The sequence below is a fragment of the Toxorhynchites rutilus genome, chromosome 2 (genome assembly GCF_029784135.1).
Source record: "Toxorhynchites rutilus septentrionalis strain SRP chromosome 2, ASM2978413v1, whole genome shotgun sequence".
Lineage (NCBI taxonomy): Eukaryota > Metazoa > Arthropoda > Insecta > Diptera > Culicidae > Toxorhynchites > Toxorhynchites rutilus.
In genome coordinates this window covers 335,486,088-335,509,903 of record NC_073745.1, presented here as the reverse complement: position 1 = coordinate 335,509,903, position 23,816 = coordinate 335,486,088, and the positions used below count along the sequence as shown (strand labels likewise).

Genomic DNA, 23,816 nt, shown 5'->3' with positions numbered 1-23,816 from the left:
GAAAAATATTAAGTGCTTTTTGTGTTCAGAAATGAAAGTTTCTTTAAAAAAATCAACGATATTGATTGATGAGACTTAATAAAGAATTACTTATCAATTATTTAGTAACCGATGATTGTTTTTATTTTATAGAATAGTTTATCATTGAATACGTGTTAGCATGACTTATAATTTTCCTTTAATTACCCCTTCTATACTCACGCATACGGTCTCACAGACCAAGAATCAATAATTTTGTTTCGCGGAGGCTGAATAAAATGACTATTGAAAGTAGGAGAAAAAATATTTTCTGGAATTTTTCCTTCAATTATTTCTTTTTTTTTTACTATAAATAAATACCAATAACGCCCAAAATACACAATAGCTAAATCACAGAGACACGCGCAGTCTGTGGGTTAAGTGTGTGAGTATACTACATTTATTTCCCAATGACTTATTGATACAGTCAACATTGGTAGACCGCAGCCTAACATTTGAACAATTAGTCGCCCGTAATGCCCTAAAGTTTGGCCACCCCTGTTATATATTATTATGATTCGAGCCCCCTTTGTATGCAACTTAGATAATGCCAAGTTATATGATTTAATGTGAATGAATTGCTGGGTATGTATATTTCGATTAACATCATACACTGGATTCTTTTTTTACGCGATTTTTTCCGTGATTTTTTACACGATTCTCGATAGTGTAATTAAAATCGCATCTTTTATACTCTCACCCGTTGCAATAAATCACAAACGGGCGGAGCTTAAGTTGCAATATTTTTGCATGTACTATATTTGCATTTCGAGTGAATCTTTCGATTCATTCGGCTCAGAGTATTTGCCGTGGTTCTGTTCGGTTTTTGCATTAAAGAGACTTTAAACATTATAGTTATTTCATTTCTAGCCTTGAGAAAGGCTCTTTTGCAAAACTTTACTTGAACTCCGCTCATTCCTTGAGAAAAGTAGCTTTTGAACTCGCTCGACGCACGCCGGCAACCGATTTTGACACGATGACACACCAAACCAGATGATTTGCAGTGGTATATGTGTAAAGTAACTCTCCATTCACGGCACGGGTAGGAAAACACAGAAATTTACAGTACAAATGTATGGAAAATGAAAAGCACTCATCGCAGCACTATTTTGACATAATTTGTCAAATATTGTGAAAAAATATATCTTTTTCTTATAGCAATAGCTTGTTGGAGAACTTGCAATCAATTGGTTAAAAATCTCATAAATTCACAAAAAATAACTTAGCAATAGGCGTTCAAAAATGGATAACTTTTCGTGACGGGACCGATTTTTGAGTGTTGCTCAATATTACCCGAAGTGTTCTCCTAATATTTCCCGAAAAAATTAATTTTCATCGAAATCATTGAGATAAAAAAAAATTCAGTGCACTTTGCTTCACTAGCTTCTTCTAACTGCATATTGAGCGTAGTAATCTTTAAAATCAAAATGGCGGCTCTTGATCCGCCCACAGACGCCTTAATCAAAAAAATCTGTTACTTTCTGGATCGTCCACGTATTTAGAAACAATCCATATTTTGAACACTGGTTTATTACCTGAAGAAAGTCGGCTCTTCCTGATCAATTTATTTATTCTCTCTTTTGTGCTAACACTTCGGCTAAAAAGTTTATAAGATTACACACAAACAATTTTTTTTTTGCAAAATTCAATTTTATTATTTAACAAAGCATACCCACTGGTGCGAAATGCTATATTTCTCCTGACCAGCATGGGTTCATGCCAGGTCGTTCGGTTACAACTAATTTGCGGGATTTTACGTTTACTTGTTTTGCTCAACTGGAAGCTAAAACTCAAATAGACGTGGTGTATACCGATCTCAAAGCTGCGTTCGATAAAATTGACCACCGAATATTAACACATAAACTAAGCCAGCTTGGTGCCTCGGATAGACTAGTTGAATGGCCCAACTCGTATCTGCGTGGCAGAGTTCTTCGTGTCAAATTGGGGATATGTACTTCAGCTCCGTTTGAAAACTTGAGTGGAGTACCTCAAGGTAGCAACTTGGGACCTCTTCTTTTCAAGATTTTCTTCAATGGTGTGGCGCTTTTACTTGGCGATGGCTGTAAACTAATCTACGCTGATGATCTGAAATTGCATTGTGCGGTAAAGAGCATCGAAGACTGTCATCGTCTACAACATTTGTCAAATGTGTTCGTCGACTGGTGCCGATGGTACAAGTTGATTGTCAGTATTCCGAAGTGTTCCATCATAACGTTTCATCGGATATCACAGCCCATAATTTTCGACTACCACATTGGATATATTGTGCTCAATAGAGTTGAACCAATAAGGGTTTGTTCTTGTCTTTCTTATATCGAGTGCGAAGTATTACTTGGTAGTGAATGTATAACAGCAAAAAAAATCATCGTTGAGCGCGGCAAAATCAGCTAAGTTCCCCTTTTTATTCTCAACACAATTTTTTTTTATATTGGTAATAAATCGACAGCATTGGGAAGGAGTTGGGAGCATGGGGCGGTCGTGGTCGTCCAGTTTGTTGTGGTGTGGGGGGAGGGTTGAGGGAGACCAGCTTTCTAGCTCTATGTACGGACGCGGCATGGAGTTGGAGGGCTGGTTTCTTTCAGCCTTTTTATCGCATCATGGCGGGCTGCGCGATTGGGATTGTTCTTATGTTCTTGGCTTTTTTTTTGTTTTTTTTTGTTTTTTACTGCTGTTGATCTATTCTTAGTTAGAACTGGAATTATTGGGAATCAGAGCAGAGGGTCCAAAGCCTCTAATAATTTTTTGGCGCACCAGTGATCAATGGTTATAATGCAGAGAAAGTAATGTATAAACCCCTAAGTCAGAAACTCTCTCCGTGACCTTATCAAGTTTGAACATATATCGTCTACTCGAGGAATATGAAAAGAGTTTCTTGGCTACCTTCTCAGGTTGCCAAAATTATCCTCGGTCAAAACAGTTGAGAAAAAGTAAAATGCAATACGAGTGACGAATTAAAATACATAGTTCGAGAGTTTTTGAATGAGCATTCTCAGTGACCTTCTCAGGTCAGAATGAATATTATTTTCGAAATTTCATTTCCTCGAATAGTTAAGAGTACGCGTTTATATAATCACATCACTTACCTCAGTGAAACCAGATTTTTACCTCTCCCCACTAACGACTATCCCTCCCATGATAAACGCTAGGGAACCACGCTATAGAGGCGACCCTTCTGGCCTTCGGGCAGCGAATGTCATACTAACATTCCTTCCCTTCCCCTGGTGACTGTAAGGACGTGGCCGGCGTCGTTATTGACCATTTAAAGCTCGAATCACCGAAAATTGCACAACGAGAATGATTTGCTAGCCCCAAGCGTCATTCTGAGTGTTCTGTGTGCAATTTGATTGGTTCAGGTCAATCACGAAGAGCAACTACGAATTGTACAGTCTACCCAAGCACAAGCTCAAGCTCAAGCTCAATAGAGTTGAACCAATAAGTGATTTAGGCGTCTTATTAGATAAAAAGCTTTCATTTGCTGATCATCGAAATGCCACTGTTGCTGAAGCCAACCGACAATTAGGTTTTATAATTTGGCCAAAGATTTAAAACACCCCTACTGCTTAAAAGCCCTGTACTGTTCATTGATTCGTTCTACCCTGGAAAACGCATCTCTAATTTGGATGCCCCACCAACTGAACTGGAGCTTGAGAATCGAACAGATTCAAAAACGGTTTATTCATGTCGCCCTAAGAGATTTGCCTCAGCGAGACCCTGCAAACTTACCATCATATCGTGACCGTTGCAAGTTAATGAACCTTGATACCCTGGCCAGACGTAGGAGGATTCAGCAGGTAACATTTGTGGGGAAGCTGCTGAAGAATGAAGTCGACTGCCCCCGATTGCTGTCGCTACTCGATTTGAGAGTTCCTTCTCGAGCTCTACGAAACACCGCTTTGCTCCATTCGAGATTTCATCGCACAGCGTTTGGATATAATGAGCCCATATCATCGATGATTCGCTCCTTTACTCACGTTGAGGATTTGTTCGAGTTTGGCGAGCGTTCCAGCTGTTTTCGAGAAGTGTGGCTAGATCTGAATACTTTCATGATGTACTGCGATATTATTCATTAAGACTTGTCAGTTAGATGAATATAATAATAATAAATAAATAAATAAATAAATAAATAAATAAATAAATAATTGCCTTCGAGGGCGATACAGCGATTATATAGATCTTTCAACTTTTCAATATCATTTTTATAGTACTCTTTCGGTTTTTCCAAAATATGCCTCAGTTTCGGTAATCACTTCATCATCGGTCTTAAATTTCTTACCAGCGAGCATTCTCTTCAGGTATGCGAATATAAAATAGCCTCTGGGGGCCAGATCTTGAAAATACGGTGGATGCGGCAGCAATTCGAAGCCCAATTCATGCAACTTTGCTATCGTTTTCATTGATTTGTGATTTTCCCATTTTTTCACAATAACAAAAGTTGCTTCACTCTCAATGTTGTAACTCACGAACTAATCGACCGATTGCTGTCAAATTTTGACACGTATCCATTGAAAGATGGTACTTTGTGATAGTCAAGTAGATTTTTACAAGGGGCGCCATCTAGACGTCAACCTAATGAACTTCTCAGCTGAACTGTTATTATCATTAAAAATCGCGTCATGATTTTTCGTTGAAAATAACTTTGAAAAAAATATTTTGAAAAATTAATTGTTATTTTCTTTTATCTAATTTCCATTTTTTGTCGTCCCTTTCGTTACAGCTTCTTCCCGACAACGTGGTCGATCCGATGGAGCTGCTCTCCTATCTGGACCCTCCGCCCGACCTCAACACGCCGCCCTCAAGTGGCTCCAGCAACAACGCCAACAGTGACGACATTCTGGCAGCACTGTTCGACTAGAAAGACAAATGCAGCGAAAATCTGACCGCGCAACGCAAACGCAACGGTAAACTAACGAATGTGATTATGGGATTGTTTTTTGTTTCCTAAGCATGAGTCACAGAGCGACAAAAAAATATGAATAAACAAAAATTACACACAACACACACACACTTCAAAATTGTTTGTATAGAAAAAAAATCAACAGCAAAAAAAAACTGTTTTCCTGTTTGTGTGAAAAAAATACTATTCGTCGTGAAATCTGATTTCGAACCAAGCAAAAACACAACAACAATGAAACCGTTTATTGTGAGCGAAAATAATCGAAGGACCTAGGAAGTGATAGCCAAAAAACATGAAACAGTTTTTGGATTCCCCTCGACTCGTTTTCCTGTTTTTTTTGTGGCGTGCGAAATACGGGGCTGCGGTTTTTCTATTTTAAATTGAATATTTATTTTCTATGAAATAGTTTTTAGTGTCTTCTGTAAAAAGGATAATTATTTATTTTTGTACAAAACAAAAAAACAAAAACGACGCGAAGAGAAGCAAGAGCAAGCAAGGGAAGCGCTTAGTATAGTACTATTGTTTCGCCTAAGTTTTTCGGGGACAAAAGGATCGACTCTGTTTTATAGAGATAAATTGATCTTGGAAAATTGAGCATTGAGTTAAGGAACAAAGAATAAAAGAATTGTTTAAGAGAAATGTTACACTTAAAGATATTGAATTTTAATCAAAAATGTACAAAAGAATCAAGAAACTATTATATATAAATTTAATATATTAAAATTACAGCTAACTAAATTTAAACTAAGTCACACCCACACATGCATACATACATTGAAGCAAGGAAAAAAAACTGCTAACAATTAATTGATAATAACAAAAAAAGGAACCCAATTAATACACATAACAAGTGGAACATGGTTATAATTTTCGCTCTCTTAAATGTTTGTAGAGTAACAAAATTAATCAATCTGTATTTACATAATACGAAATCTGGACGCAAATTGACGTAATTAATCGCAAAGACCTACAGTTGAATGACACGAAGAAAATAAAGAAAAAATATTGAATAGGAAATAAACGGCTTCAACGTAGTGACCTTTGATTTTACTGTAAACAAACAAACAAAAAAAAGAAAAGCTCATCATGACATCTATGAAACAACTGAATCGATTAATCAAGATGGCGCCAGCGCGAGGCCAGTATTTTTATATACTCCAAACTAAGAGAAACACACACAAACATACACACACACACACACACACACACACACAGAGAATAGAATTCATCTTTGTGAGCATTTGTTCCTTTCTGCATTTTGAATTTTCCATCACCACCATTTTGTTTTTTTTTTCAACACGCAGTGGACATTGTTTACTGTTTACTGTTGTCGTCTACCAACCGATTTCACACAACAGTGAATCCTTGGAATTCATGGGAACCAATGAATGGTTGGTTCCTCTCGCGTAACGTCAAAGTTCCAAGCTTAAGCAGATAGTAATTTATATTTAGTTTTAGACGTAAAACACACACACACTCACAAACAACAGACACAATCTACCAGCGCAACACATCGACACAGCGAACGCAAATTACCGGTTTTTGTTTACCACCCTTATAACCTCCTTTTTCTACCCGTTTCATCGCCGGCATCAACTGTCATTTTTAATGTCCAAGTTCCAAAAAAAACATCAACAAGCAACAACACGCATTAATACTACAGAGGGAAAAAACCATTTGAAGAAAAAAAAAATAAAACAAGAAATCCAAATTTAAACAAAGTGATAGTTATTTATAGTTAAGTGTATGAAAATCATTAAACAAAACCACATGAAAACCAAGATATATTTTACAAAAAGAAATAAAATCGCAAACAAAACAAACAAAAAACGTAAGCCAGCAAAAATTGATACCGATAAAGTAGATTAATGCAAAGCACATACTAAACACAACAAACAAAACAAGAGAAAAAATAAGAAGAGAAACGTGTGAATGAAATTTCCCAATTATCGGAATTAGAAGAATACCGGGAAAATCCACGAACGAGAGAGAGAGAAAAAGCAAGTATTTTACGAGCAGGGTTTTTTGAACAATCTTACTCTCCTGTTTCGCTCGCTCTTTCTCCCATCAGCAATTCTTCGGGAAGGGCGGAGGAGAGCGAAAACAAACACCACAACAATAGCGAATTGGTTTTGGAGCGTCTGATCTGATTTTTTTTTCGCGGTTGACGGTGTCCTAAACTTGTGTGTAGAGGATTCCGCGAAAGTGTAGATCATTTTCGTTTATACCCTCTGACTCTGCTTTCTTTTCTTCATATTGTAATTTCTCGATATAAAAATGCAAAGTTAGCGAAAATGCTAAGTTCACCCTGTATTATTTTGTACATAGTCTATCGGAAAGAGAAGCATGAAGAAGTTGGAAAATGGTGAGCAAAAAAAATCACCGACGGGATAAATGAAGGAAAGCGGCAAAAAAGTAATTGAAAATATTAACTTTAAATTAATTATATTTAAGAAAAACCTATGAAAAAAGGAGGAAAACAAATTTTGAAAATAATAAAAAGCAAAATGGTTTAAAAAATGATAATAAAAAACAGTGATGCGTAAGTGTTTGAAATTGCGGAAAGAAACAGTTTCCTCACTCTCTTCCATCGTTCATTCCGAATGAGAGGTGCGTTGTTTTTTTTTCGCAAATTGGGCGCGATTGTTTTTGCAGGAAGTGCACAAAACAAAAGCTAACGCCGTGCGGAGCTGCGGTCAGCAAAAAATTGGACTCGCCGGTTGCGCAAGGGAATTTGTGCGAAATCAGTTTAACGGCGGTCGCGATTCCGAACGGAAGTCTGTTTGTCTGTCTGGGAAGAAACCTTGGACAATCGATTCACGGTGCGCCGGAGAGAGTTGGTGGATTGTGTGGAAAAAAGCGGATCTCCGGACTAATAACACGAGGACCAAAAGCAATCACCGGTGTTGGCACGAAATTACAGAGATCCGCATATTCATTCAAAAAGCAGTAAAATATTGGTTTTTATGAAGAAACGGAATGACACAGTGTTATCCATCCGAGCAATTGTGAAGTGCAGTGAAGAAACAGTTCTGGTTCAGAAATTGTGCATTTATGTTGAGTGTTTTAGTGGATTTTAAACCATGGATACTGAGAAGACGCCTCTAGAAGGTAAGTATCTTGCATTTGGTTCCAGAAAATTTCTTTCTTTTTATTATGTGAGATGTGGGATAATTACAATGTTGGACACATTTGGAATGAAACTGAAAGCTGGAGCAATGGAATTACTGTTTAAGGTGACGTGCTTCCGGTTAGTTAATCATTGAGAATAGTACTTCTACCTGTCCAAACATTTCATGTAAAACTAGGTCCGACACATCAAAAACCACAAAGACCAAACATTTTTGAAGTTTTCATCTTAAAATACATATGAGATGTCACTGAAAACTCAACTAAAATACCTATGATTCGATCCGCTAATTCAAAATAATGCATCCTAAGGGATAGATAAAAAAAAGAAAGGATTTTTTTTCAGCATTCTAAAAAAAAAAGAAAATATATATATTTTTTTTGTAACGCAAAAAATACTCTAAAAATTACAAACAAAACTCAAAAACCTAAAATAGACGTAGGAACAAATTTGAATACAACTATAGTAGTGCTGAATCTCAAAATAAAAAAAAATTAATTTAATTTAAAATAAGAATAAGTATTAATATTTTTTAGTATTTAATTTTTTGATGAAAAAATTGTTTGAAAATATTGATCGATACACCATAGTAAGATGTACTTTCAGTATTTTTTTCATATTTTTGTCTCAAAGCCATTGAAAATGGCGTAAAAAAACTAAAAGGTGCATTTTCACCATAGATCCTATGTTGTACCATATAAAAACTCAAATATAGTACTACTGTCAAAATTCATATTTAGTGATTTGGTCTGGGGGCACTTTTTACTCCCTTACCCGGCCAGGCCATTTAAGGATTTGTTACGCTATATCTTGTCAACTGTTTATCCAATCATCTTATGAGAAAACATTCCAGACATATTTTTGTTGCTGGGGAAATGCGAATAACTTATGAAAAGAACTTTTTTGTGTTTTTTGAGTCATTCAGTTTGTTTCAACATAAATTTAAGAAACGGATACTCTCAGAAAAGTGTTTCGAGATATTCTTAAAAAGTTGACTGTAAAGATTTTTTTTCTGAAGTTTCTCCATCAAACTTTCGGCCATGACTTTCACTTTTTAACGACGTCATCTTTTATAATTTTTTTCAGTCGTTTGATTTTTCAATTTGTGATTTTCCGATTTTTTTATTGTTTTGAATTTTTAGAATTTTTAAAATTTTTATAACTTTTTTTTTTATGTCGTTGAAAAATTTTGAACGACAATTGTGTCTGAAAATAATCTGATATTATAATGATGAGTTTTGGTAGAAGTAGTAGGAATTTTATAGTGAAAGGAGTAGTGATGCAAATATGGTCAGAGATAAGTCCATTCTATTTTGATACTCCTTAACATGTTTCTTGGGACATTTGATGTGGGGATGGGTATATTTGTGTATATTATTATTTCTTCCCTTTAGTTATCATCTTGTTACTGCTAGCGTGGTTTTTCACATGGTACGGAACTCAATACAGCAATCCACTTCAGAGATGGAATCTGCATGCAGAAAAGGATTCTAGATGATGCTTGGAATTTTTGGACTCGAATTCCGGTGATGAGTGGCAGTTCCGATTTTAAAAATGTTTTATTTCTAATTTCAGCTATTCACATTACATTTATATATATTTACATTACATTTAAAGATATTTCAGATTACATTTCACATTTTCATTTCCAGATTTTAAATTTAAGCTTGAATCAGCCGTCGCGTGATAAAATGTAACTAACATATACGTGTTCTCGTTTTTCCGGAAATAGAATTTTTTTGGCTGCCCTGTAAAAAGTTTCATCGGTGACCTTTTCAGGTTGACCAGAGCTAATCTCAGCCACTGCGTTCAAATAATTTTAAAACATGATACGAGTAATGAATCACTAAATATATTGTCGATTCGAGTAATTTCAGGGGGATTTTCTGGTTGACCTTCTCAGGTTGAATAATATTTCGTCGGTTAACTGAATTTTGCAGGAGTTTCTCGGCAACCTTCTCATGTTGCTCAAAGATATACTTTACCGTCGTTATTAGAAAATATGTTGAAACATAATAACAAAGAAACAAGCGCTTCTTTGCGACCTTCTCAGGTTGCCAAAATAACCTTGGTCTCCGCGAGTGAATAAAAATATATAGAACGAGAGGAGAAGGAGTTTTTTATGGCCTTTTCAGGTCAGGAAAAATATCTATGTACTACGCACGATAAATTACGAAATGAATGAACGGTCCGATAAGAATGTATATTTTCTTCAAATCTCATTTCGCCGTATAGTTGAGAGTTTACGTTTTTAGAATCACATCACTTACCACAGTGAATCCTGATTATTCCTAACCATTCCCACTAACAACTATCCCTTCCATGATAAACGCTAGGGAACCACGCTATAGAGGCGACCCTTCTGGCCTTCGGGCGGCGAATATCATACTAACATTCCTTCCTTCCCCTGGTGACTGTAAGGACGTGGCCGGCGTCGTTATTGACCATTTAAAGCTCGAACCACCGAAAATTGCACAACGAGAATGATTTGCTAGTCCCAAGCGTCATTCTGTGGGTTCTTTGTGCAATTTGGTTGGTTCAGGTCAATCGCGGAGAGCAACTACGAATTGTACAGTCTACCCAAGCTCAAGCTCAAGTAGTAGGAATTTTATAGTGAAAGGTAAATTCAACGAGGTCGATTAGAATATCAATCAATGAACAGTTCTGCGATTGGACTCATGAACTTGCGCTTAGTTAGAAAACGTGAATGTTTCGGCCATGACTTTCACTTTTTAACGACGTAATCTTTTTATAATTTTTTTTTAGCTGTTTGGTTTTTCAATTTCTGATTTTCCGATTTTTTATTGTTTTGACTTTTTTGAAATTTGTTGAGTTTTTATAACTTGCAAAATTTTATTTTTTTTATTCTCTAAACTTTTTTTTTTTTGTCCCATTTATTTATTTCAGGCTCATTGACATTTTAGCTGTAACAGAGCCGAATTTTAATCGTGTACATGTCACATATTTATCATATCTATAATTAGCACATTACATAGTTGCCATTTTTCGGCGTTAGAGTATTCCCTTCTATACCATTCCATATGGTACACACATTTACACAGTAGCAGCCATTTAGGCGTAAGAGTTTTCTATCTGTTCTTCCATTATCCAGTTAGACCGGACAGCGGAGACAGTTGATTGATCATTGTTGAGTTATTTATAGAACAGCAGCCCGATGTGTCTTGCAGAGCAGAGCAGTTGTATGGATGAATCGATCATATTTCGACCGTGGATCGATCTCCATCGCTGATGATTGTTGCGTGGAGGTAGTTATTCTGTAACAACACAAAGATGGTCAATGAGGGCCCTGAGTTTCGAACTCACGATCGATCGCTTACTAAGCGAACGCGCAACCAATGTGGCTACGGAGGCCCCCCAGTCTAAACTTTATGAAATTTCAAACTTTCAACAATTTTCAAACTTTTTAAATTTAATTTTGTTCTGATGTTCTCAAATTTTCTTGTTTGTATTAAAACTTGTTTGTAATAAAGAGACATTAAACTTTGGAATTCATTCGTCTCTATATTAAAACTTTCTAAAAAAATTCTAATTTTTCAGAATTTTAAATATTTTTTAATTTTTTTTTAATTTTCAAATTTTTATAATTTATAGAATTGTTGAAATTTTCAGAATTTACAGAGATTGAGATTTTTAAATTTCCAAAATTTTCAGAATCATCAAGTTTGCTAAATTTTTAGTATTTTTTGAATTGCTCAAGCTTTTAGAACTTTTTAGACTTTTTTTTACTTCATCAATTTTTGAACTTCTTATTTTTTTTATTTTCTCAAATTTTCTAAACCTTATATATTTTTTTGAATTTTAAATAATTTTCTGATTTTTACAGATTTAATATATTTTCTATGAAGATATATTTTCTTGAAGTGTAGAATTTGCAAAAATTTCAGAATTTTTAAAAAGTTTTAGAATTTTTCAGAACACACTGAAATTTCCAGAGAGCAATTTTTTTTTAATTTTCAAAAATTTCCTAAATATCTAGAAGTTTAAAAAACTTCAGATTTTTTATTTTCCAACAAAAAATTTAAACAATTTGAAACATTCAAACAATTCGAAAAAGTTTAAAAATATGTATAATCGGCCTTATTCTGCGTGGCGTGTGAGGTGAGATGACAATTGTCACTTATGTCACGCGATTCCACCAGGTGTATGCCGTGAGAAATCTCACTTGAATGAACTCTCACTTTATTCCCGCTCTCAAATATACGTGACGATTGTCACATGAACTGGGATTTCTAGGTGACAATCGTCGACATGTCTTGAGGTGTCGACAGTGCATGAAAACAAATGAAAAAAGGAAGAGGAATAATAAGTGTTTTTTTGGGTCGTATAAAATCGATAGTAATGGTATTATATGTATCAATAAATTCAATTTATCTTCAATTTTCACAGTACGAAAGACAAATTGCAAGTAGTTTTTTTTGTGAAAGCGGTAGTGAGTCTGTTATTCCTCAATTGGACGAATAAGCACACCGAAATTATTTTCATTTCATGAAATCTATTTATTTTCTCTAAAATATATCTATCATATGGGTCTTGTGTTTCATCTATCTATCCGCGAGTCATCGTCACCGAACTGCATATCCATTTCAGAAGCCGTGGTATATGCCCGAGCCGGAGCCAGAGCAACAATTTAACACTGAGAGTGCAGAGAGCAGCAGCAACTACGACCAAAACAAACAAAAATGCTAAACTTTACAGGATGCAATCAACTGTTTCACCAAATCTAAATCAAATACCTGCAAATTCGGCAGAATGTCCTGATACACTAACAACAGACCAGGTTAAATCAGATCTATAGATACGGTACTGACTGCAGCAAAACAAATATCTGACCTCTCTGAGCGAAACAAATAAAATTCTGGGATGCCAGATGTTTTTTCTCAAATATATGCGATAAAAATCTGAAATATTTGTAAATATGTGCTAATGTCTGACATACTGACCAGCTTCGTTTATCATATGGAATCAATAATGTTTTGTCACTATTTTAAATAGCCTGCAGCAGGAATAAAAGGTTATGATAAAAGTTAAATGTCTACAAATTCGTGAACACATGTGCGAATGTGGCATCTCTGATCAGATTTGGCAACCAGCAGAATGAACGCCTTGTCACTTGCTGTTCATCCTCTCACATACATCAAATGAACCTCTCACGGCATCCGAAACGACTGTAGGAATAGAGTGAGGAGAGTTGCGTGATGGTGATGTGACAATTGTCATCTCACCTCACACGCCGCGTAGAATCAGGCCGAATAAACCCATTGAAAATGTATTTAAAAACATTTTGAAAGAATAGAAAATTTAAAAAAAACCTTTTTTTTTTCACTTTCTTTAAAAGAATTATAAAATTTTAAAAATTTAGTGAAACTAGAAAATCTGAAAATTTAAAAAAAAATAAATAAAGAAAATATAAAGGTTCAATTTTTTTGAAAGTTTAGTAAATTTAGAATATTTAGGAAAAAGATTTAGAAAATGAAAATAAAAATACTATTTTGAATGAAATGAAAATTAAAAAAAATATGAAAGTATAAAAAAATGGACGATCTGAACATTGAAGATAATTTAAAAAACATACAATATTCTCCAAATTTACTTCTACAACACTACACTATTTACAACATTGTTGTGTACAGCGTTTACGGAGTTTTAAGACCTACTACGCATCGGACTCGATTAAACACTGCGTTTCACAACTATAGAACCACTCATTTCTTCTGACTTTCCAGAGATATGTAAGAAGTCGGTTGAATTGAAGTATATAGCGTAAGATATAACAACTATCATCATTCAAAAGATTTTATTGTTGTGTTCAGGCACTAAACATTCAAAAAACAAAAATTCCAGTGTTTCATTACTATAGAACCAGATGGAAAAACTCTCATTCTTTTACATAATTAACGTCAATTTCACATGAATTACAATAAGTTTCTATTTCGTAGATCATATTTAGTTCAAAATCAGTTCAAATAACCCATTCGGGGTGGTTTTCACCAAGCTGTGGCATGTTGTAGTGTTTATTTCGTTCAACGCAGAGGATACTGCTCGTTTAAGCTCTTCAAATTACTCATACTGCTTGTAATCTGCATCTACTATTCGTACAACCACTCCTCATAAGATCTTGATAGGGTTTTGATCTGTTAAACAGGCTGACCAGTCCAGAATCTGAAGCCCTTATTCATCAAACCATGCCTCAACTTTCCGGATGTTATGAATTGATGCCAAATTACCCAATAATCATGGTGTTTTTGATTCAAAAACAGAAGTAAATGATTCTTAAGTACTTCATTGAACTTCTGACTGTACATTGGTGTTGATGAAAAGCTATCTGAACCAGGGTTCTATATATACGCAGTGTATATGATTCGATTATATACAATTTAAGATTTGATTTTATACAGTTCGATTTTTTTTAAATTCATTTCAATTTATATTAAGCGAAAATGAAATGTGTCTACGTTAAAGTTAATGTTAATTGTCTATTACGAGTACAGTGAAGTGAAAATCGTGATTTTGGTACATTTTAGTTGAAGATTGACCAGGAATTGATTAAAATCATATTGCAGCGGAATTTAAAGAAGATAGAAGTTGGGTGTCAAAAAAGAAACCGTATAGCGGTTAAAGAGTTTTAATTTGGTCGATAAAAACATTCAAGTTTATTATGTATTTTTTGGATAAAATTAAGAGTAACTCCGTAAAAACCACAAACTTTGAAATTTTTCACTTCTAAAATGTTGCTTAAATCCACTAATTTGGAGATTTCACAGCTGTATCCTGTATAAAATGTTCTCATCTTTCAAATGGAAGCAACTGAATTATCTTACGTAGCATAATTTTTGCAAACAGGGCCAGAAACATAGAAAAAGCTCAATAACTCTGTCATTGTTGGAATTCGAACATGTACGTAGAAGGATATTTATCATCAAATATGATCTTCCACCATCTTCTGAAGGAATTCTGATTTTTTATACGAGAAAGGTATTTTATTACTTTAAAAGGATGAATCAAAAACTAAATTCTTTCTTTATAATCAGAAAACCAAAAATATATGTACAAAAAACAAATGAAAACTTTTTTTTTTTGAATCAGAAGTTAAAAGAAACCGAAGACTGTATATAATCGAGTTCAAATTCTTTTTAGGAAACTTATAAAATTGTGAAAATACAGCAAAATAAAATAATTTTTAGTTCATTCTGACTGAAAAGATCATCAGATACATTGTTCTAATACCAACAAAGCCCTCGTATAAATTATTGAACCCAGAGTCCACTGAGGTAAAGTTCAGGCAACAAGTAGGCTGCGGCATTTACGCACGCCACAAATAGTTTTGACGTAGGACTACGTCTTTCATTTCTATACCGGGGTGTAATATCAAAGTTTCGAAAACGAAAGCGTTACGCTGGAGACCGAGATTTTGAGCGTTAATACCTCCTAAACAACTGAACGAAATGGTATGATAAGCACTTCATTCGAAAGATAAAATGTCTACGCGTTATATACTTGTTACTTTTTGATCAAAAAACTTGTTTCAATAGCCTTAAAATTGCTTTCAAAACAGGCTATTGAAATCACCAATCGGTATATAAGCGAGCGCCGCTCGGAAATCCACTCAGTTATAATTGAACAGCGATTGAGGTACCATCGCAGGAATTAATGGATGTTTCCCTAACACAGACTTTAAAAGCATGGAGTCTGGGGAAACTGGCATTGCAAAATACATGCAAGCAGCGAGTACTTTTTAATCCTTGGCGCTTTTGCAAATCGGAATGTTTCCCTAACACAGACTTCAAAACCATGGAGCCTGGGGAAATCGGCATTGCAAAATAGATGCAAGCAACGGATACCTTCGTACTCGTTTGCGTTTTGACAAATCGGAATGTTTCCCTAACACAGACTTCAAAACCATGGAGCCAAGGGAAATCGGCATTTCAAAATAGATACAAGCAGTGGGTACTTTTATACTCGTTTTCGTTTTTGCGAGTCGGAATGTTTCCCTAACACAGACTTCAAAACCACGGAGCCTGGGGAAATTGGCATTGCAAAATAGATGCAAGCAACGGATACCTTCGTACTCGTTTGCACTTTGACAAATCGGAATGTTTCCCTAACACAGACTTCAAAACCATGGAGCCAAGGGAAATCGGCATTTCAGAATAAGATACAAGCAGCGGGTATTTTTGTACTCGTTTGCGTTTCTGCAAATCGGAATGTTTCTCTAACACAGATTTCAAAACCATGGATCCAAGGGAAATCGGCATTTCAAAATAGATACAAGCAGTGGGTACTTTTATACTCGTTTTCGTTTTTGCAAGTCGGAATGTTTCCCTAACACAGACTTCAAAACCATGGATCCAAGGAAAATCGGCATTTCAAAACAGATTCAAGCAGCAAAACATGTTTTATAACCCCATGCATTTTTACACTCCAGAATGCGTTTAGCTAACACGGTCTACAAAATCGGGTAGAAATACAACGCTTTGGCTCGTTTATTCAGGACTGCATGCCTCTTCATGTCGCCAGCTCACTGAACTTCTTCGCATACCGTTAGATGATTAGGCAAATTGATAACTATTTGCGGTGATACCCACTACTATAGGCGTCGTGCACAAATTACGTAATGTCAAAAATCCAGATTTTGGACCCCCTCCCTCCCCTACGTAACGCAATTTCCTATCTCTAATACACAGAAAGTAACGCAACCTCGACCCACCTTCCCCCCCCCCCCTTATCGCGATACGTAATTTGTGCACGACGCCATAATACATGAATTGACCTAAATAGGGATTTATTTGCAATTGAATTCGTAAATTGTTTCATTCATTCACTAGTTCAATCAATAATTTACCCAATTAGGAACATTCGAAGTGCCATTACTGCTAATTGAAAATACACAACTGATTACCAACGGCAGTCCTACGTCAATCTTGCGGTTATATCATAGGTATAACCCATCAACCGTTTTTTCAACACAATTTAATTGTCGAGCCGAAATGTGTCGCCTAGTATATTGCAAACATTTTCCAGACGAAGTTCAAAAATGAAATCAGTATCATACCCTCCATTATACTACTGTTACATGGAGCGCGCATCGATTCGCTCACTAAAGGCCCATTTATACGTTACTAGTAGCTGACTTCACAATGAGCAGCTACTGACCCGGTGAACTCGCTTGACAAATGGTTGACTCGCCTTGTCCGTTCACACAATGTGAGCTGCTGACAAGAAACCAGATACCACGACACGGGTTTACCAGAGATGCCAGGCGATTTTTCAAATGTCCATCAAATAGTCAGAAACAGCAATCAGGTCCGAATTTGTCAGATGATTGATCCGAAATCGGCTTCTTTATTGGCAGTTTTCATCTTAGGTTTTCAGTTGAATTTATCATTACACAATTTTATAGCGAAACACACGCTGGCCGTGTTTAAAAATACTTTGTGCTGAATTTATTTTATACTGAAGGTACTATCCGAAAAAAGCAGAAAGAAAAAAGGATTCGGGCCAGGAATTGGATGCAAAGAAAAGAAGCAACAAATACAATATTGAAGTAACTCTACAATGATGATCTCCGAGAGTACAGAGCAGTGTTGAGAATAACACCTGAAAAAGTGAGAAAACTGTTGGATTTAATTGCTCCACAAATATAACGCCAAGATACACTCATGAAGGATGCTAAACCTACAAGAGTGAAACTAGAAATGATGTGCCTTTCTTCTGGAATATCGTTCAGATTATTGTCGAAATTTTTTAAAATCTCGAAAGCATCCATAGCTAAAATAATTCCGAAAGTATGTGGTGCTCCAAATGGCAGTCTAAAAGATTTTTCAAAATTTGATTTATTTCGCCTTGACAGCAGCTTCGTGTACCAATTTGTGAAATAAAAATGTTAGTAGATTTGCAGGAGCAATTAATACGCCTCAAAAACTAAAATAATGAATGAAAATCTACTTTTTCTAAATCGAATATATATTCTGTTTCTTAGAACAATACTTTTTTGCAAGTTTTGAGTGAATTTTGAATTAAAATCGTGCCCGATAATGATTTTATATTTAGATCCCCAAGAAAACTATTTTTAAAAAACGTGCCCCGTCAGCGTGCAAAACTAAATAATAACGATTCCGTTTAGAAACTATGAGGGTTTAATTTGTTCTTCCAATAATTTTCAAGTCTATAAATATCTTCGCATATTTTCAAATATCTTAAAAATAGAGAAATGTAAAGACAATGTCAAGATTTGGCATCCCTGATTCGAGCGCTAAAATCTGTTTTTGACGTTTTGAGGGATGCGAGTGCGAGTAAATTCAAAAAACTTTGAAGTAGCTCGCACACCGAATCACACATGACACTAGCTGGCATGATGTGTTCACACGGTGTGAGTAGCTGCACTGCAGTAACTGACTAGACCGACTCGTATGTTTACTCGCACCGTCTGAACCCGGCTTAACGAATTATTTCCTGAGTTCTGATCAGTCAGGTGGCTGATCGACGTAAACACCAGCTACTCGATGTCAGTAGGCCAAGTGTGAATGTAAAACCGGGGCTCGTGTGCCAAAATAAATCATCAAACAACAAAATGCTTCGTGCGCATATAATTTGATTCCATTGAACCGTTGCAACGGAAGGAATCTGATAATGTTGGAATGTTGCTATAAGCATTTTTATGCTTAAAGCTCAGATATAAGGAACAACTTAGTAACTTAAATCGACCTTTCTTTCATTTTTCTTTCTTTCGTAAGTGTAACTGTAATCCGCCAAACTTAACCATTTGTTTTATAACCAATCACTCTTATATACCGGACGTTAAATGTAGTACTTACTTTAGATTAAGTTTAGGTACCATTCCAGAGTTTTAGTTGACTATTATACCGATTATACTGATCACTAAATGCAGTGCAATTTTCGAATTGAAGTTTAAATTTACACCACATTGGAGACAACAAACCGGGCACAGTCGTTGCCTACTTCGATTCTACGCTTCCAAAAAAAGTCTGATTGCTGCCAAAAGTATTTTCCTCCGAATTCGAGTCGACGGCATTATGCTTCGTGATCTGTTGGTGTGAGGTGAAAAGTGGTGAATGGATTTTCGGGTGGTCTAAATATACAATTTAAACTAGCAGATCCGGCGAACTTCACCCCGCCCAAAATTGATATTTCGAATAAGCTTACAGGAAAACCTATTTTTGTGCAGTCCCTTTTTGCGTCTTTCATCGTTTGTGCGACTCTTTTTGTGCGATTTTATTATGACATCGGGTCTTGAATCACACTGACCAATCGCACAAATCATAAAATCGCATCTAAACAGTCACACAAATGAGAAATCGCACAAAAAGCAACCGCAAAAAAACAGGTTTGCCTGTAATTATCTTAATCTTAATCTATCTGTAAAAATGGAAGGCCAAATGTGTTGCTAAGCGGAAAACCCGAGAAAACAATGGTCCGATTTAAGCCGTCTTGATTCTGTTGAATTCGTCTCTGCCCGTAGAAAAATAATGTTTAAGCAGCTTTGAGAGAAACTTCGAAAAAAATGATATTGTTGTTAGTCCAATTGGATTTTCGTGTTTGTGGAATTAAGCTTTTTTCATGTGGAGTGAAAATGGAAATAGATTCTCAGCTGGGATGGCACGTTTTAAAAACGTTTTGAATCATGAATGAAAAATCTTACAGGAAAGTTATGTGAAAGTGAAAAATGTATTCCATGTAACGGAGAAACATGTTATTTGGAATTGAATCGAAAATCTTGAGAAAAATAGTGCCTGAAAAAAAATTAATATTACAATGACGTGTCATGGTAGAATAAATAGGAATTTTTTGGTAAAAGGAATTAGAAGATCAATCAATTGAGAGTTCTGCGCTGGAGCCCACAAGCGTTCACTTAATAAGAAAACATGAACGTTTGAAAGGACTCGTATCAACAAATTAATTTTGGTCAAGACGAGGTTAGCCAGGTCAGCTAATACGTAATAAAATGAATGAATACATTATTCAAAGTATTCGCCATCTGAATCGGTCCAGTAGTTCAAAAGTTATGGGTTTTTGTAGTGGAAAAAAGGGGCAACAACTGTTTTTTGAAAAATCATTTCTCAAAAACGAAAAAATAGCATCTCCGATATCGAGCTATGTTATGTAAAAAAAACCTCAGCTTCCAAAAAAAACATATAGCGCCGTCTAGTCCTAAGCCATGGAAACAATGAAAAACGACTACAATCAATAATTACGAAAATGAAATTAAATTTTTCGCAAGATCGATATTTTTCAATAGAACATTGGCTTATTTAATTATATTATATTTAATTTGATATGTCGATCATCCAAATCGGTTCAGTGGTTCAAAAACTATGATTTTTTGGAAAAAAAAATCCTTTTTGGGAAAAAGTGGAAAAAAAAGATTTTCCGGACCACCCTCAAATTGAAATGGGCACCCTAATAAAAAAAAAAGAAATACGGGTTTAATGTTTTGTGGTAAATAACAAAATTATCACTTTTGACGAAAATCTAAGAACTACTATATCGGTTTGGAATGGGATGGCTGTATACATATATTTATGTTTATTTGTGTCTAAATAGCAGTGAAGGGCCATTTTGGTTCAGTTAATTGATTTTGACTCTCATCAATTATTTTCATGATAACAAATTGACCATCGATAGCAGAAGCAAATTAATAGAAACTTTTCGGATTTGAGAATGAGTGTTGTTTACATCTGCTGACAACAAACATATTCAATTGCCCATAAGTACGAGTGAAAGCTTTATCGTTCTCGAGAATCGCGGAAGTTCTTCAAGAAACTAAACGCCTCGCACAAAGGCTTTGTGCCGCGGGCCGAAATGTGCAGAAACAAGGAAGGAGGCATCTTGACGAACGAACGCGAGGTGATCGAAAGGTGGAGGCAGCACTACGATGAACACCTGAACAGCGCGCAGACAGGAGACCTAGACGGCGTTGAGGAGGACTACACCGGTGCAATGAACAATGACGACGTACCACCCCCGACGATGGGTGAAGTTAAAGAGGCCATTAATCAGCACAAGAACCACAGAGCAGCTGGTAAGGATGGCCTCGTAGCGGAGCTCTTCAAGGGAGGGCCGAGAAAACTTGTAAAGTGTATGCACCGGTTGATAGTCAGGATCTGGGACCCTGAACAGCTACCGGAGGAGTGGAAGGACGGGGTAATCTGCCCCATTTATAAAAAAGGCGACAAGTTGGATTGTGGGAACTATCGTGCCATCACAATCCTGAATGGTGCCTACAAAATTTTGTCTCAGATCCTCTTCCGCCGCCTATCGCCAATAGTAAGTAGATTTGTGGGAAGTTATCAGGCCGGATTCATGCCCGGTTGCTCGACGACGGACCAGATTTTTACACTGCGGCAGATCCTCCGAAAGTGCCGCGAGTATCAGGTCCCTACACAACACATCTTCGTCGACTTCAAGGCCGCATATGATACAATCGACGACGATAGCTATGGAGGATCATGGACGAACACCATGTATACCCGACTGAAACACGAAGCAGGGCTGATTGGGCTTGGGATCAATGCGTCTAAGACTAAATACATGCTAGCAGGAGGGACTGATCGCAACAGAGTTCTTCTTGGTAGTAGTGTTGTGATCGACGGCGACGAGCTCGAGATGGTAGAGGAATTTGTCTACCTTGGCTCGTTGATAACAACTGACAACAACAACAGCCGTGAAATTCGAAGACGCATTGTCAATGGAAGTCGAGCCTACTATGGGCTCCGCAAATCCTTGAGGTCCAACAAACTCCGACCCCGTACGAAGTGTACCCCTAATTCGACCGGTTGTTCTCTATGGGCACGAAGCATGGACGATGCTTGAAGAGGACTCACAAGCGCTTGGAGTTTTCGAACGCCGAGTGCTCAGAACAATATACGGTGGTGTACAGGAAAGCGGAGTATGGAGAAGGAGAATGAACCACGAACTGGCGCAACTCTACGGCGAACCCAGCATTCAGAAAGTCGCCGAGGCTGGACGAGTGCGATGGGCAGGGCATGTTGCAAGATTGCCGGACAGCAGATGGTGTTCGCATCGAATCCGGTAGGAACAAGAAGGAGAGGAGCCCAGCGAGCGAGGTGGTTGGACCAGGTGGAGCAGGACTTGGCAAGAATCGGTGCAGCCGGGAGTTGGAGAACTGCAGCCATGGATCGGGATTATTGGCGAATAATTGTGAAGAAGATCTAATCTCTCAATGGGATGTAGTATCATTATAAATAAATAAATAAATAAATAAAAAACGAGTGGAAGAAAGAGAGAATGAGTCATCTCACTTTTTTTTGGTGAATTTGTTCACCTGAAGTAGAGCTCACCAATGAGAAATTTACAAGCGTTTACATATGCTGAATGTATTCTATGCATAGTAGTTATATATACCTCGAATAAATGTATTATATTCATTCACATTCATTTACAGGGAAACTTCGATATAACGTCTCTCGATATAACGTACATTTTACCTTGATATAACGTACACATTTTCAAAGTCCAAAGGAATAATTTTTTGAATATTGCTTTTTTGAAAGAACAATAAATTATCTGTATTTTGATGCTAAAGCTTGAGTTGTACTTTTAACCAACCACGAAGTAAAACTGATAGCCAGTATAAATTGATTAAATGGTCCCGGAAAAAATCGCTCCAGAAAACAATTGCAACAGAAACGACCGCTCAGAAAAAAAGGAATGTCACAAGTAGGCTAAACATATTGTGGCGCGGGAAAACATCATTGGTATAAATGGCACACAGAAAAAAAGCGTGATTTCTATTATAAATTAATATTTCGTTTTAGTTTTTCGAAATTTATTCTGAGGCTAATGTAATGGGGACGAAGTCTCCATTTAACGACGGTAAGGAATCGAGGCGGCGCGATCCGAGTTCACCGCCGACCCGCCGTCGGAAGCGGCGATTTCTCGCACGCAAACCTGTGTTCCACTGATTGGTTAGTTTGAAACATAGGATGTGATCCGTTAGCAAGGTCCGACCGAGCTTTAGCGAGCGGTTGACCGGAACTTTCGCCATTGCTGCCGAACACATATTTGCCGGCATGTTTTATCAGTTCTTTCTTAGATTTATCCGTTTTCGCCACGGAATTGTTGGGGTAGACCTTGCCCAGAAATTCTCGATGATACGCTGTTGGACGACGTTTGGAGGGTGGGCGGACTTCAGAACAACATCTCTCTTCAAGCGGTTCATCTCCTCCAGCGACTTCTTCGCGTAATGGGCGAAGGACAGGTCCGGCTAAAACACCATATCCGGATGATATTTTTGGATGAAGGAGGCAACTTTCGGCAGGCGCTTTGTTTATTCTCCATCAGTTTCAGCTTTTGTTTCTGGGACACAGCTTGATATTCCGAAATAGCCGTAATATCCATCTCCGATAGGTATTTTTATAAAACGGTTTTAAAGGGTGTGTCACATCAAATTGCATCACGGAAAAAACGCTGTAGAAATTTAATTTTTAGGAATTATATCTTCAGCTTTCGCTTATAATCAGATAAGAGTGTATAGATCACGTTGGCCATGCTTCACTGTCAATTTTTCGTAAATTTGGAAAAATGTCGTCGAACGAAAAAGAGCGTCGTGAATTAATCCTGTGCACTCATTTCGAGAATCCGGAGTTGTCACATCGGGACATCGGTAAGATGCTGGGAATCGTCTAATCCACGGTCAGCAGAGTACTAAAACGATACTTCGAGAACCTATCCATCGACCGGAAGGTGAAGAACGGCAAAAATGGATGCTCCGTCAGT

General features: G+C 36.6%; 3 protein-coding genes across 4 annotated transcripts in view; 2 read left to right on the top strand and 1 right to left on the bottom strand.

The window, feature by feature from the left end:
* Window positions 1–6,617, top strand: part of LOC129770992 (zinc finger MIZ domain-containing protein 2) — a 216,496-nt gene extending 209,879 nt beyond the window's left edge. Inside the window, exon 11 of the mRNA XM_055774218.1 lies at window positions 4,733–6,617. Within this exon, the coding sequence (XP_055630193.1) occupies window positions 4,733–4,870 (138 nt within the window). The 3' untranslated portion in view covers window positions 4,871–6,617. The remainder of the gene's footprint in view (window positions 1–4,732) is intronic.
* LOC129770993 (putative alpha-L-fucosidase) overlaps window positions 1–23,816 on the bottom strand; it is a 442,537-nt gene that overhangs the window by 280,793 nt on the left and 137,928 nt on the right. The gene's annotated exons all lie outside the window — the stretch shown is intronic.
* The window catches only part of LOC129770991 (serine protease nudel), a 56,477-nt gene continuing 40,339 nt past the window's right edge, over window positions 7,679–23,816 (top strand). For both annotated transcript variants that reach the window (XM_055774217.1, XM_055774216.1), the window contains exon 1: window positions 7,679–8,023. In XM_055774217.1, the coding sequence (XP_055630192.1) occupies window positions 7,996–8,023 (28 nt within the window). In that variant the 5' untranslated portion in view covers window positions 7,679–7,995. The remainder of the gene's footprint in view (window positions 8,024–23,816) is intronic.